Here is a 15,859-nt window from a genome sequence, read left to right on the forward strand (position 1 = left end):
CAGTCCAGACATGTCATAGGGAAGGGGGGCAGTCAAAAATTCAAAACTCAGAGATGCACAGGCTCTATAATACAGCTGGTATCCCCTAACCCAGGGATTGTTAATGTGGTATCCAGCACATATTGTTGGACCCCCAGCTTCCATCAGCCTTAGGGATGATGGGAGTTGTAGTCCAGCCCCAGGGAGTTGGAGATGACCCTATCATTCTATTATTCCAGCAATAAAGGTTTTACAGATATACACCATGTGTGCTTGTATAGTCACTAATGAAGTATAAATGAGCTTGCAAAAAAGATGCCCCAAATAGGAAAATTAGCAGTGGCCCTTTCCAAAATGCACATTAGGCAACAGTACAAGAAGACTTGGATAATATTGCATCCAAAAGCTCTGTGAGTAATATCCTAGTCATTATCAGAGTAAACCCGCTGAAATTTATGGAATAAAGTTACTCTAAATATGAGTAATGCTGGATATCACCTTCCATTTTTTTTGAAATAATTTTTATTAGTTTTACATTAATAACAACAATAAACAAACAGATTATAACAAAGATAAGAAACACGACAGAGAAAAAGAAAAAAAAGAAAAGAAGAAAAAAGGCAAAAATCCAAATACTTAATCTTTTTCTTTTCACATTGTATATAGGGACCTCCTCGGGTTCCCTCCTACTATGCTTATTTACCAATTAAATTTTTTAGCAATTTCCAATACATTTTTAATAACATTTTCTAGACTTATTTTGCTTCTGTCTACTTTACATAATCACTCATTCCACAGCTTCTTTCTGTCCTAAATCTGATCTTAATACATAATTTTAACATATATTTTTAAATATATTGTGAAATCTTTCCATTCTTCTTCTACCGCTTCTTCTCCCCGGTTGCGGATTCTTCCGGTCATCTCAGCCATTTCCATGTACTCCATCATCTTCATCTGCCATTCATCAACTGTTGGTATTTCATGTGATTTCCAATTCTTAGCTAGTAGTACTCTTGCCGCCGTCGTGGCATACATAAAAAAGGTAACATTTTTCTTAGGAATCTCTTTGCCAACTATGCCCAGTAGGAAGGATTCTGGTTTCTTAATGAATGTGTTTTTCAACACCTTCTTCAGTTCATTGTAAATCTTCTCCCAGAAATCTCTTACTAATGGGCACGTCCACCACATATGATAAAAGGAACCTTCCTCTTTCTTACATTTCCAACATTTATTATCATGGTTATGATAGATCTTGGCTAATTTTACTGGTGTAAGGTACCATCTATACACCATTTTCATTATATTTTCTCTTAGAGTGCTACACGCAGTAAATTTTATAGTCTGTTGCCAAAGTTTTTCCCATTCCTCTATCATAATGTTATGTCCAACATCCTTTGCCCATAAAATCATAACATTCTTTGTTTGTTCATCTTTCGTATTCCACTCAAGCAATAATTTGTACATTCTGGAAAGTATTTTCGTTTTAGGTTCTAACAATTCTGTTTCCAACTTTGACTTTTCGAATTGAAAACCAAGCTTTCTATCCCTTTGGAATACTTCATTAATCTGATGGTATTGGAGCCAATCATCAAGTTTATGTTTTAATTGTTCATATGTTTTTAACTTAAATTGGTCTCCATCTTCTATCAAGATATCTCTATACTTTGGCCAACTGGTTTCCATATTACGTCTTTTAAAGGCCTTAGCCTCCAAAGGTGAAATCCATTTAGGTGTTTTCCTTTCTAACAAATCTTTATACCTAATCCATACATTATACAACGATTTTCTGATTACATGGTTTTTAAAGCCTTTGTGGCCCTTTACTTGGATATCACCTTCCAATGGATGATTTTGAGAGCTAACCCTTTATTACATCTAATTCAAACCTGGTATTAAAGAAATAGCAGCGGCAGGAGGAAGTTAAATAAAGATGCTTCAGGGGCCAACTCCAGCCCATTCTAGGTTTTGTCTGCATGCAAAATTTCTCATGATCCCATGACCAAGAACCAGGGACCAAAACCTTTGAAGTCCTGCCTCTCCAGCTGTTCAGTAACTTCAGTTTTGGTGCAGACACAATGCAAACACAAGATCCCCAATACATTTTAATACATGGTGCCATGCTGTAGTCACAAATGTCACAACTGTTATGGTAAGGCGTACAGAATTAGCCGGGAAAATGTACAACTCACGTAGTTAGAACAAATCTTGAAATGTGCCTTCCATTTAGGCAGCTGGCACATTGAAAGGCAGTAATGAAATCACTGGTTTAAAGCACTAATTCTAATGATGCAATCTGAACCATCTACCAAGTATTGCTTCCATGCGCTTTAATTGAGCATGTGGGAGAACCGGTTTTGATGGATAGCTCCCATATACTAGTTAGTACTTGTTAATGATCAGAATAAAATGACTTGTGCTTGTGGAATGTTATTCTTTTCCTTTGATTTAAGCTACCATGTCTACCCTTCCACAAGAAATACATCTGGGATCCTGGGTTTCTCTGTTACCGTAACAACACAGGCAACCAAATATAAGTAAGTCGCCTGTTAATATTTTTTCTAAGAGCAGTTAAATTTAATATTATTGTTTCCATCTGAACCTTCTAGGGCTCTGCATAGGCCTGCACTTTTCCAAAACAGCTATGACATGTTTAGAGTATAAAATGCAGCCAAGGTGCATTGTATGTCCCATAATTCCCCATTAATAATGTTTCTACTGCTCTCTTCCAAAGCGCTTGAGAATCTTAGTGTCTTTTGTGAGATGCATTTGCTCATGTATACATTGTTTCCTTGTATAAGCCTTTCTACATGAATCGTCTGTGGCCTTGAGGCAGGTACAATGAATCCCGCTAAAAACCAAAAGAACGATGAGTTTGGCAATGATAGCTCAAGATTCAGCTGGATGTACCTATGCCAAAAAAAAAGGACAATATCACAACAAAGTGGCATTTGGGTCCGCCATCTTGATTCAAACTGGCGGTGAGCACCCAAACATCAACAACATACACCACTTCAGGAGTCCTTGTGAGAAGCTTGGTGATGATATCTCGAGAGGTTGCCCAACCTACAGAAAACAGACACACAAACCATTTTTCAGGACTGATAGAATGAAAACATCCTGGCTTGTTTGTTCAGATAGGTCAGGCATAGGCAACCTTGGCTCTCCAGATGTTTTGGAACTACAACTCCCACGATCCTTGACCACTGGCCCTCTTAGCTAGGGATCATGGGAGTTGTAGTTCCAAAGCATCTGGAGAGCCAAGGTTGCCTATGCCTGAGATAGGTGAAGGGAACAGTGGGGACATCAGACTCATATGTATCTTGGATTATTAAGTTCAGCTGTTATTGGTCCAACACAGCCATTGTGGTTAACTTAAGTCAATTGCCTTAACAGCATATCGGACTTTAGCTGGATTGGGACCTGTCTAATAAAGGTAGACTTTATAGGACTATATAGTTCATAAAATCCTTTTTTTTCATATGTTGCTTTGAAACAAATGTAGAAGACCTCAGACTGTATGGTGGGGAATTAATAAGCAAATGTTGCCTCCCCTACCTCCAGTGGAAGAAGCCTTCCATGGCACAGAAGGATCTTGAAAGGCAAAGTCTGAATCTAACCTAAAGGACCCAGTGTATTTCAAGCAACAAAGCTAGAAAATTGAAATCCTGGATTCCACAACCCCCCTGCTTGATTGCCTGTCCTGGTCTTATTGCAGCGTGTTAAAAACCAAGTTTCAGTTTCCAGATGTGTACAGCTGTCAACCCCAGAATTTAAAACACCTGTTTCTTCTATGTGCTGTAAATATGATTCTTAGATTTTAAAGTCTCAATTGAGTAGTTGTCATAATTAATCAATTAGCTGAACCAAGATCACCAGCCAGCAATGTTGCTTTCTTTCTTTTTTATGAAACTCTTGCCTGTGAAAACATGCTCATTGCTGGTAATATAAAGAACCTGAGAATGTTTATATTCGGGCAGTGCATTTGAGATGAATCTTCAAGCAACAAATGAGTTCCCTATTGTTTGCTTGAGAGAAACTGTTATCTTAATTAAGCAGCTGTAAAATATTACCTTTGTTGAATGCAATACATTCCACATAAGTGCTACTATTATTTTTCATTTGAGGCCTGTCAGATTCAATCTCTCCAGGCTTAGCAGGTGCATGATATACCAAAAGCTTCAGGACACTCTGGTTTCTTGTTGGTCCCTTTGCTTCCTTTTTGGGATGCTTGCTGCGGAATTCAATCTTTGTGAATTCCTATGTGAAATTTATTTCCTCTAACAAAATGCATGCACTGCTTCCTAAAACAAAGGACCATATAGAAACTTCAGTAATTGAGTGGTACATAAATAACTTTATTAAATAAAGACACATCTTACAAAAGACAACATAAAATTTTCACTTTTTAAATGCCAATAAAAGCAAACATTAAAAACAAGTTACATTTTTTAAAAAGCCATTAATTTAAAAACAATGATACAGTGGTACCTCGGTTAAAGTATGCAATTAGTTCCGGGGAGCCGTTCGCTCCTCGAGCAGTTCTTAAATGGAGCGTCTTTTCTGCGCATGCACGAAGCACCGATAGAGCGCTTCTGTGCATGCGTGCGCTGCGCAGATCGCTTCTGCACATCCGCGCGCCATGGAACCTGGAAGGTCTGCGGAGTACTCAAACCAAGAGTACTCAAACCGCAGCAGACGTGAACCGAGGTATGACTGTACCGACTAAAAAACTATGTGTTACCATGGCATGCAAAAATAATGCGCTTGCTGAAAAGAAAAGGAAAGCAAACAATACAGCGAAGACAGCTAGCTGCCTGCTATCAATGGGAAGGGAGTTCCCAAGAGTGGCAACCGCCACGCCCTCGATTTGTTGGAAGTGCAGAATGTACATATATCTTGTGGCACTTGTAAAAGTGCCAGTTCCGCAGATCTAAGAGGTCATGTGGGCACATAAGGGGTTAGGTCAATAATAACTAAACTTCTTATTGATGCCCTTGGTAACTTTTAGCACTGAATTTGTTGATAAAAAAATAGAAGAATTCTTTGTGCACTTTGAAGAAAAACTCCGAAAATTAACTGAAGATGAGTTCTCTGCTCAGGTAAGACTCGTGGCTTGTTTTACGTTGTGCATTGCATCGAGACTGGTTTAGGCACCTGAGCATTTATCTTGGACATCTTGTCCAAGAGACGTCTCCAAGAGAAAATGAGGCAAAGGAGTAAGCCCTACACCAGGCATCCCCAAACTGCGGCCCTCCAGATGTTTTGGCCTACAACCCCCATGATCCCTAGCTAACAGGACCAGTGGTCGGGGAAGATGGGAATTGTAGCCCAAAACATCTGGAGGGCCGAAGTTTGGGGATGCCTGCCCTACACAAATCTGGAGTGGAATTCCTAAGACAGTTAGATGGCACCTTGTACGCCTCCTTCCGGCAGCTCCTGTAGCCAAGCTAGTGTCAGGCATATTGCTCTGATTTCCTTTGACCACATAAGTGAGGCCAAGGTGGGGGGGGTTGTCATCTGGGCAGCCCAAGACCTCTATACACACTGCACAGGCTTGCGCCCCAGGGAGGTCACTTCGGTGCTGTTAACAAAGCAGATTGACTTCACCCCCGGAGGCATACTCCATTGTTTCTCAAAACAGATGGATGCCAGCAACCAGCAAGGGATCATATACTTGCCCCATGCCTTGAATTATGGATCCAAGAGGTTGTCTGCTTGTCCTGTGCTTTCCATGCCTGGGTCCGAGTTGTTTTCCATTTCCCCCACCACTTTCCCATGGAAAGCCTGCTCTTTACCACTGAATCAGAGCAAACATCAATTTGCAGGAAACCTGGTTTGCTCTAATTCTAAAGTGCTAAAGTGTAGGTTTTCCTGGGGGAAAGCACTGAGACAAGCAGAAGAATGGACAAGCCCTAAGTTCAGCTATAAGGGTCAACTAGATTGCTGCCACACCATAACATTGCTGTTGCTCTGTGCCTATCCATTGCTGCTTGGCGGCACAGATTATGCCTGCCTGTTCATTGGATCTGAGCATAAAAAAGGAGTGCACGCCTTGGAAGGAGAAACAAGCTTTCATGGCAACGTGCACGTTTTGCTTCGAGACATACAGTTTTTGGAAGCAGAACTTTGTCAAAAGCAGAGACATTCCTACAGGAGCCGCATGTTTTACAGGTCTCAGCTCTCATAAAGCTTAAGCAAACTGACGATGCCCATCTTGGGGAAGAGGTGGACAGGAACTGGAACGAAGTGCTTACTCAGCAGTACGTGTTTGACAGACTGGCCCGAGAGGTAGTAAATAGTAAAACGCTACCCGTCTTAGTCTCTTGTTAATTGTTTGTTGCAATCAGTTAAGTGGCTTTGCTCCTGGTCCATAAAATGGGGAGGGGGGAAATGGTTTATTGCTTTCATGGGACTGGGTTAACTGTGTGTGATTGCCTACATGGTGCTGACAAAGCCAAAAGGGGAGACCTGAGATCTATGCTTCCTTTTAAAAAATAAATAGAAAAAAGCTTTATTTCATTTTTTTTAAAAAAACATACAAGAACATACAAAAGAAAACAGAACACAGAAATAAAAAACACATATTCATCAAATAATTTCAAACTAAATCATAATCATAATAAATCAAAATAACATCATACTCAAATCATAAATAAATTAAATCATATCATAAATAAATTAAGTAATATTTAAATCATATATAAAACAAAAATTAAATCATATATAAAACAAAATTTTAAATCATATATAAAACAAAATTTTAAATCATATATAAAACAAAATTTTAAATCATTCATACAGAATTTTCATACAGGACAACACTAAACAGAAAAAAGAACGGGGAAAAAAAGGATCCCAATCATTAAACTTGTAAAGAATTGAAACCATCATAAGAAAAATAAGAGATACTGCGCCCTCTAGGCTTCCTAATTGAATTGTGCTCTTGCAAAATAAAAGGGGGGGGAATTAACACACAGCTCTTCACAAGTGAAAATGAATGGCTTGTTTACCACTTGAATGTACTCTCAGTGTTTGTCATGTGTGAGGCAGCTGTGCCTTGAGATCTTCAAGATCCCAAAATGTGGTTACAGGGGGGAAATTTCTTAAATTGGTGTCAGATTTTTCTCTCACTTGTAGAAATCAACATCTAGCTTGCTTCCCATCTGCTCCAAGTTGGGGTGACTGCTGTGCTAAGCTTGCTAATGTGAGTTTATACATTGTGACGAGTGTCCGGGGCTATTGGAACAGTTGCACTGGGCGGATTCCAAAATGAGAATCCCTGTAAACAGCAGAACCGATATCCCTTATATTTTTCTTAAATATAAGAAAAATCAAGCCTTTCAATTGGCAGTCTTTCCAAGTCAGTGGGCATAGGACTGCAAGATAAACTATCCCGTATAAGATGGTTCAAGGTATATCTCTACTGTGGGGAAAGGGAGAAGAAACTATGGAGGAATTTATAATATAATGCTCATGCACCAAACACTCCTCCTAGGGCAATATCTAAATTTCGTTTTAGGTCTATATCAGGGGTTGGGAACCCTCTGGGTCTCTCTGTCTTGCCCTTCCCAACCAAGCTAAGCCTCCTGCTCGGCTACTTTGCACCCTTTGAGAGTTTTTTTGCCTGCCTGGTATGTGTCTGATAACACCTCTTGCTTGCTGGATGGAGGACACAAAGGAGTGTGTATCTGTCCTAAGAAGCTCTCTTTCTTTATGGCTTATAGATTGTAGCCCTGAAGAGCTTTAGAAAATCCCATTTGCTTGACTGGTTCCTAGGATTCAGGGGCAACAACAAACGAGTGCTGAGCACCCATGTGAGTATACCTGAAATCAGAGTATGTGTGTTCTCTCTCTCAGATAGATATGTAACTTATGGAAGTATCAATGGCTTGTGTGTGTGTGTGTGTGTGTGTGTGTGTGTGTGTGTGTGTGTGTGTAAAATCAGTGATGGGGAACTGAAGTCTGAAGTTCAATGGAACACACACACACACAGACACACACACACACATATATATATATAGGATGGGGAACTGAAGCCCTGGGGGTTGAACGCCCTTGGAGTCCTCCCCCACAGGCCTCATTTCTCACTCAAACCTGTTTCATGCCTTCCTTGAATACTTTGGACTACCTGGAATGTGTCCTAGGTAAGGCCTTCTGCTTGCCTAGTTGGGGAGTCATTTGTGTATTTGAGTGCTTGCAGAAACCCCTGGCTTTGGCATGGCTGGAATGCAGCTTACTATAAAAAGGTAAGAGCGACATCCATTGCCCCTCTCTTGGCTTTTGTCTATAGATGGATAGTAACAGTGGCATTCTAGTCCCTTATTAGACCTTGGCCCTTGAGTCCAGGCTTCCCTCAACAACATATTGTGTGCTACTGATTTACAGAGAGCAGGAGGAAGACTCTCCTTTTATTTACTTGTCTGTGTCATTCAAAGCCAGCACAGGGGATGATGCCCTAACCCAGGGATAGCCAACAGGTGCCTTGCAGATGTTGCTAGACTACAGCTTCCATCATCCTTAACCATCAGCCAAGCTGGCTGGCTCTGACGGGAACTGGAGGGCCCCACATTGGCTTCCCCTGTCCAATCTATAATCCTCCAGATCTAGTCAAAACAAAAAAAATTCCTTCCAGCAGCACCTTAAAGACCAACTAAGTTTTTATTTTGGTATGAGCTTTCGTGTGCATGCACACTTCTTCAGATACACTGAAGCAGAAGTCCCCAGGCGCTTATGTAGGGAAAGGGTGGGGAGGGGGTATCACTCAGAAGGGTGGTGGAAATGGGTGATTGACTGACTGATAGCTGTTGACGGCTGTAAACGACTGCAAATGGTCTTGCATAGAAAAGCAAGGGTTGAGATGGCTGAAGATCGCTTTATCGTGTATATATGATATACATGATATTGATCTAGGACACATTCATGAATCGAAAATGTGTATTATTTGGTGAAGAACTAACAAATAGCAGTCATAAGATAACTGACATCCCTCTTTATCACCTGTCCTAACTCTCCATCTTTTTACCTGGCTCTTCATGGTCTTTGATAACTTTCCATCTTCTTCCCACTCTTCCTCCAACTTTGTCCAACTATCTAGAACCCTTACTGTAATTGTAAGGCAAAGTCTTGGTCCACCTGTCACTCAGTCACCACCCACCATTCCATCACTCTCCCCTACTGTCAATCCTTCTCCCACACATTCTTCTGTTACACTAAGAATGAAACATCTGTGAACCGCTTAATGGCAGAACCTGTAATTCTAGACTTATGGAATCTTGCCCCCTTTGCAGCTTTCAAGCATCATTACCAGATGTACTTCCTGTTCTCTTGCACAATTTCACACTTATGCTTCCTGTTCCTTATGCTTTGTTTTGTAATATCAGAAGAAGAACAACTTGCACATTTCCCTTGTGGGGAGGACGCATGTCTCCCTGCCTGTGGAAGGATGGGGAGATTAGTAGGTTCTGCTTTGGATATTTAAAAACTCATTAACACAGACACACACCACACTGAAATTCGCCACTATGGAATATAAGAAAATCCCTTATGCCAAGTCAGACCCTTGATCCATCTAGCTCAGTACTGTCTACACTGACTGGCAGCAGCCCTTCAGGATTTTAAAAATGAGATTTTTGAGATTTTATGAATGTTTCTTCATTCTCATGATCTTTGGCTTTCTTAAAAATCGCAGTCATCTGAACTCATTAAGGAAATGCTCCTTACTTTTACAGGTTTGTTATCTTCTCAGCTGTTTGTTTGTTTCATGGGGCTTTAATTGGCTCAAATCCAAACAAAAGTGATGAAACCTTAATTTTTTTCTCAATAAGGTCTGCAGTGTATTAGAAGTCAATCTCAAATATTAAAGTTTCTACATTTAACATCCTATTTCAATCTTTTCCAAGTGGTTCCCTCTAGAAGTTGCCAGACTTCACCTCCCATTAAAAAGCACTGAGATAGCTCAGTTGGTAGAGCATAGTGCTGATAATGCCAAGGTTGCAGGTTCTATCCCTGTATGGGACAGCTGCATATTCCTGCATTGCAGGGGGTTGGACTAGATGATTCTCAGGGTCCCTTCCAACTCTACAATTCTATGATTAGCTCCAGCCAGTGTGGCCAGTGTAGAGGGATGACTGGACAGTTAGATGAGCCACATCTGGAGGGCACATTTTTGGCTATTAGGGTTCTACGTTACTAGATAAAGTTTGCAGGTGGCATTTGTTTTAGGGATTTTGCACTGTGCTGCTTGCCATCTGAAGTGAAAGACGATATATTCATCTCCAAATTGACTTCAAGCACCCAATATTACCCAACCAGCAACTTTCTGTTTATAAGATAATGTACAACGCTGCTTGCCAAAACAAACCTATGCCCCCATCTCCCCTGCAAGCTTGCTGTATGCTTACTGAATTTGTACACCAAGAAATCATTTTGCAGCAACCCAGATGTTTGGGCCAAGTTTGTCATATGCGAAAGCGTGCCTACAGTTTGTTCACGTATCATCTGTTGATAGGAAGCCTGTCAGAAATGGCATATAATTAACACGATGTCAGGATTGTGCTCGCAGGAGACCAGACTCTGTTTGAACTTTTAGACCCCGGGTGTTTGCTGCTTCGGTTAACTGCTTGGCCTTTGAATTCACAGGTGGTTGGCTATGGCAAGCAGGAAGGAAACACGGATTTCGCACGCACCTACAGTGTTCAGGGGACTTCCTTTGGCAAAACAGCTGAACTAACATTCCTACCCTCCACTCCTCTGCTGAATCTCCCTTCTGTTATGGACATACGGGCCTTCACCTCAACGCTTAACGTTCTTCCTTACCACAAGATACTAAAATAAACTGTCAACAGCTTTACCCTCAAGGTTGCTTATGTGTCCTGCTTTTATGGTACTGCACCTGTGGCTCTCCACATGCTGCTGGAACCAGATCATTGGTTGTGCTGGCTAAAACTGATGGGAGGTGGCAGTCCAGCAACATCTGGAAGTCCACCTTTGCCACAGTGTCTCTTATTTTGTCTCCACCTTGTTCATAGAATCATAGAGTTGGAAGAGACCACAAGGGCCATCCAGTCCAACCCCCTGCCAAGCAGGAAACACCATCAAAGCATTCCTGACACATGGCTGTCAAGCTTCCACTTAAAGATCTCCAAAGAAGGAGACTCCACTCCTTGGCAGCGAATTCCACTGTCGAACAGCTCTTACTGTCAGGAAGTTCTTCCTAATGTTTAGGTGGAATCTTCTTTCTTGTAGTTTGAATCCATTGCTCCATGTCCGCTTCTCTGGAGCAGCAGAAAACAACCTTTCTCCCTCCTCTATATGACATCCTTTTATATATTTGAACATGGCTATCATATCACCCCTTAACCTTCTCTTCTCCAGGCTAAACATACCCAGCTCCCTAAGCCGTTCCTCATAAGGCAGCGTTTCCAGGCCTTTGACCAGTTTGGTTGCCCTCTTCTAGACACGTTCCAGCTTGTCAGTATCCTTCTTGAACTGTGGTGCCCAGAACTGGACACAGTACTCCAGGTGAGGTCTGACCAGAGCAGAATACAGTGGTACTATTAATTCCCTTGATCTAGATGCTATATTCCTATTGCATTGGCTTTTTTAGCTGCTATTCAATATGCAGACCGTTTTGTGGGGGGAAGTGTGAAAGGGGCCCAGGTAGCACCAAGTTCAAAATGACTGGGAAATCTCAGAGAAAACTTCTAAGAACAGCACAATGCCCCCAGTACGGGCAACACCCAATGTACACATGTCTAACTGACGCGCGGCCAGGCACACGCGCATCATGCTGAACCAGGAAGTGACCTTAAAAATAGAAAGGGGGGGAATCATGAAAACAGAAATCCCATGCAAATACAATCCCAGGAGCCCTTCTACTGACCGTTGAGGCCTGTGGTGAGTTATGAGTTCGAAGGGAGCGATTGTGGTGGAGTTTGGTGTCTGGTAAGTGCTGCTGGTATTTTTAAAGAGTTTTCCGAGCCTTTCCAGAGGTTTAGAAGGTGTTTGCAGGCTTTTCCAATAGTGTTTCGAATCTATGCGATTTCACTTGGAACTTGCCTTGGGACTCAACCCCCGTGTAAATGGGGATTTGCCTGCATTTCCATATAGAGTGCTTTGAAGGACCGTCTCTAAATATATCACTGTCTTCTCGGTGGTGGCCCCCTTGCTGTAGAACGCTCTTGACAAGGTTGTTTATCTACCCCTATTATCTGTTTAAACCATGAGTTCCATCCAACACTTGTCTGTCTGCTAGCAGAAGGGGCCTTGCATTGGTGGAGATCTACTAACATAGGGCAGTAATCGCCAACATGGTGCCCTCCAGATGATGTTTATCCATGTGTGTCCAATCATCAGTGCCCAGGATTATACAGCCTTTTTAATATTTATATTTAACCACTAAGTCTGCTCTTTTTTATGGAGCAGAGAATAAAACGCCTGACCCTGTGGTCCTGTCCCTCGGCTGGAGCCCACTGGTAACTCAGGGTTTGTGACTAAAAGTAAACCAGTTTATGGTTCAACTCTGGAATAGCTTTCGTTTCTGTAAATGATCATTGCACTCAGCCACCCAGAGCAATACAATAGCCTGGAGTGTTGCAATCAGCGATCCTAAGGAAATCTGAGAAGAGATGAGAAAAGTGTGAGGCAATTTCTCTTCCTCTGCTGTAAACTGCACTTGAAAAAGAACACATTTGTGCCAAGGGTTCATGCGCTACAGGCCATGGGGAATTTGCAAATTAAAGCACTTTCAAAGTACTTTTTCCAACTCCAGTTTCCCCAGTGTAATATTACTACTTAAGAAGGATTGATAGGATATTGCCATTCCAAGTTATTTCTCATATAGCAACACAAAAAGATGGCACTTAGCCTCTTAAGGTGGAAAGCAGACATATTGGCCACAATCCAAATATCAACTTTTAAGCATGCCCAAGTGTGATTTTTATTTTAGGGGAGAAGTTTTTTTGCCTTCTGCCCTTTGAATAGCAGGCCCCTAAGAGCATGCTTATCAAAGTGCATAGAGGTCACCTCTAGATGTATTTTTGCAACAGTGATTCAAAGGCATGCCAGAAATACTGTGAAATTAAAGTGGATTAAAGCACTCTGTTGCCCTAGTGCAATAAACCCACCTTCATGTGATGGGGCTTCACAACCTGGAACTAGCACACTTTGGGAAACCAATGCTCTCCGAGAGGGTAGTGTGGTAGTTAAAGTTTTGAATTAGGACCTGAGATACCAGGGTTTGAACCCCCACTGAGTGAGCTTGAGCCAGGCACAGCCTCACAACCTATCTTAACACACAGGGTTGTTGTGAATATAAAATGGGGGGAGGCTATGTACATCATCTTGAGCCCCTTGGAGGACAGGTGGGATATAAATGCAATTAATGAATGAGTGAATGAATGAATTAATAGTATGCTGCCAGGGGTACTTAAGTAGCAACGCTGAAGGATCTGGCAAACAGAAGTGCTTAAAGTAAGCTTACAAACCTATGGTGTGTGGGGGGGAGCATTTTCTGGTTTCCACCATGACCTGTGTGTTTGTGTCTGTGTATTTTACACTGGTGCTCTAAGAAACATCTGTCTGAAACCTTTCTTCCTGAACCTTAATTTCAATGTCAATTTAGCAAAACAGCGAGAAAAACAAATATTTTGTTTTAACACAATGCTTCTCCTTCAGCTCAGTGAGAAATAATCCCTAAAAAGGGTAAGATTTCAATTATAAGTAAGCCTGCTAATAAATCCTCCCCATCTTTGTGGCAAAGGAATTATTTGCACTAGGCTGCAACACCCTCTGCGTTCTGAGCAGGCCATTGCTTTGCTTGTAACACAAGCTAGCACATTAGCGCCACATTCCTCCAATTTTGTGAAGCATTCCGCTGCAGACTTAGCACTCATTTGATCTGATTAGCTCCCTGCTCTTTCAGTTAGGCCATTTCACTGTTTTCTGAAAGTGGTGCTAAGTCAGCCACTAAAGAAATGAACCTTTGTTTTCCTTAGCACCCTTGTATGCCTTGATCACCACGTAGAGCCTAAAATCTGCACCTGTTTCCTCTTGTGCATCAACACGATGTGTTGATGGACGGGCCGTTCGATCCATGAATCATTCGTTTCTGAGAATTCCCTTCCTTCTTAGCCTCAAAAGGTAGGATGGGAGGACTATTGAATGCTGGATATCTTCAGCCCGGTCGTCTCCAGAGACTGGTGGATGCCAACAGGATATAAATAGTAGAAAGTTGGTGCACATTCCATATACAATGCTATGTTCATGGAAGGGATCAGCATAGGGCTCAGTGAATCTTCCTTTCATCTATTCACTTTCCTAGTTGGCCCTTGGATGTTTATACCTGCAGCTGCTGCTTGTACGTCGCTCAGAACGGACAGCTTGTGGGTCAGAACCAGAGAGGGACAGCTGTAGGGTGGGTGATGGAAGGAGTGGACTGGCTTTCTATTGCAAGTAATGGCCAGTGTGCAGCCAGAGAAAGAAGGAAGACTATATCCCACTTCTGCCGAAGATGGTGGTTCACACCCTTGTTACGTATGTATTTATGTATGTATTGGAAAATGTTGCTTATCACAATGGTAGCTGTGTATAACTGATGCTTATGCCATTCTAAATGCTCTTGACCCATTGTGATTTTTCACATAGTATTTTTTTAATAAAAAGATAGAGAAAACAGAGCAAGAAATTTCACACGAAGAATGAGCCAACATCTTTTTATGTTTATATGCATGTTATTTTTTATTGATCAACTTGAAGAAATACAGGTCAAATCCACATCTTACATTTAAAGCACTTGGCCGCCCCCAAACTATAGTTGAGCCTTCGCAGAGCTGCAGTTCCCAGTACCTTTAATAGAATGAAATTCCAAGGATTCCTTGGGGGAAGCTGTGAACATGCTTCATCATCATCATTATCATCATCACCACAGTTAAAACAATGCTCAGGGTGGCTTACAATATGAAAAGATTTACATGGTTATAAACAAAGCAAAGTAATGAGGGTGAAAGAGGAGAGCGCAAAAGATGGTCTGAAGCTCAACATCAAAAAAATGAAGATCATGGCCACTGGTCCCATCACCTCCTGGCAAATAGAAGGGGAAGAAATGGAGGCAGTGAGAGATTTTACTTTCTTGGGTTCCATGATAACTGCAGATGGTGGTAGCAATCACGAAATTAAAAGACACCTGCTTCTTGGGAGAAAAGCAATGACAAACCTAGATAGCATCTTAAAAAGCAGCGACATCACCTTGCCGACAAAGGTCCATATAGTTAAAGCTATGGTTTTCCCAGTAGTGATGTATGGAAGTGAGAGCTGGACCATAAAGAAGGCTGATCACTGAAAAATTGATGCTTTTAAATTATGGTGCTGGAGGAGACTCTTGAGAGTCTCAGGGACTGCAAAAAGATCAAACCTATCCATTCTTAAGGAAATCAGCCCTGAGTGCTCACTGGAAGGACAGGTCGTGAAGCTGAGGCTCCAATACTTTGGCCACCTCATGAGAAGAGAAGACTCCCTGGAAAAGACCCTGATGTTGGGAAAGATGGAGGGCACAAGGAGAAGGGGACGACAGAGGACAAGATGGTTGGACAGTATTCTCGAAGCTACTAACATGAGTTTGACCAAACTGAGGCAGTGGAAGACTGCCTGGTGTGCTCTGGTCCATGGAGTCACGAAGAATCAGACATGACTAAATGACATGACTAAACAACAACAAGCTATCAAGTGTGGAGCTGCATTTTACCATTGACCCACAAATGAGCATCTCTTACCTCCACTTTATTCTCCTTTCTCTCCATCAAAGGACTTGCAAATCTTAACATCTGCTACCAGGACAGGTTTGAAGTTCTTGTATTAATTCATAAAGCTCTAAATTACTTGGGCC

The 15,859-nt window shown here is 41.7% G+C and overlaps 1 protein-coding gene across 1 annotated transcript in view; it reads left to right on the forward strand.

Moving 5' to 3' along the window:
* The window catches only part of LOC118090098 (nardilysin-like), a 52,407-nt gene extending 41,595 nt beyond the window's left edge, over positions 1-10,812 (forward strand). Inside the window, exons 27-31 of the mRNA XM_060278189.1 lie at positions 2,430-2,513; positions 4,988-5,078; positions 6,151-6,267; positions 7,704-7,793; positions 10,618-10,812. Coding sequence (XP_060134172.1) covers positions 2,430-2,513; positions 4,988-5,078; positions 6,151-6,267; positions 7,704-7,793; positions 10,618-10,812 — 577 coding nt within the window. The remainder of the gene's footprint in view (positions 1-2,429; positions 2,514-4,987; positions 5,079-6,150; positions 6,268-7,703; positions 7,794-10,617) is intronic.
* Positions 10,813-15,859: the final 5,047 nt, after the last annotated feature.

The sequence above is a fragment of the Zootoca vivipara genome, chromosome 8 (assembly GCF_963506605.1).
Source record: "Zootoca vivipara chromosome 8, rZooViv1.1, whole genome shotgun sequence".
Taxonomy (NCBI): domain Eukaryota; kingdom Metazoa; phylum Chordata; class Lepidosauria; order Squamata; family Lacertidae; genus Zootoca; species Zootoca vivipara.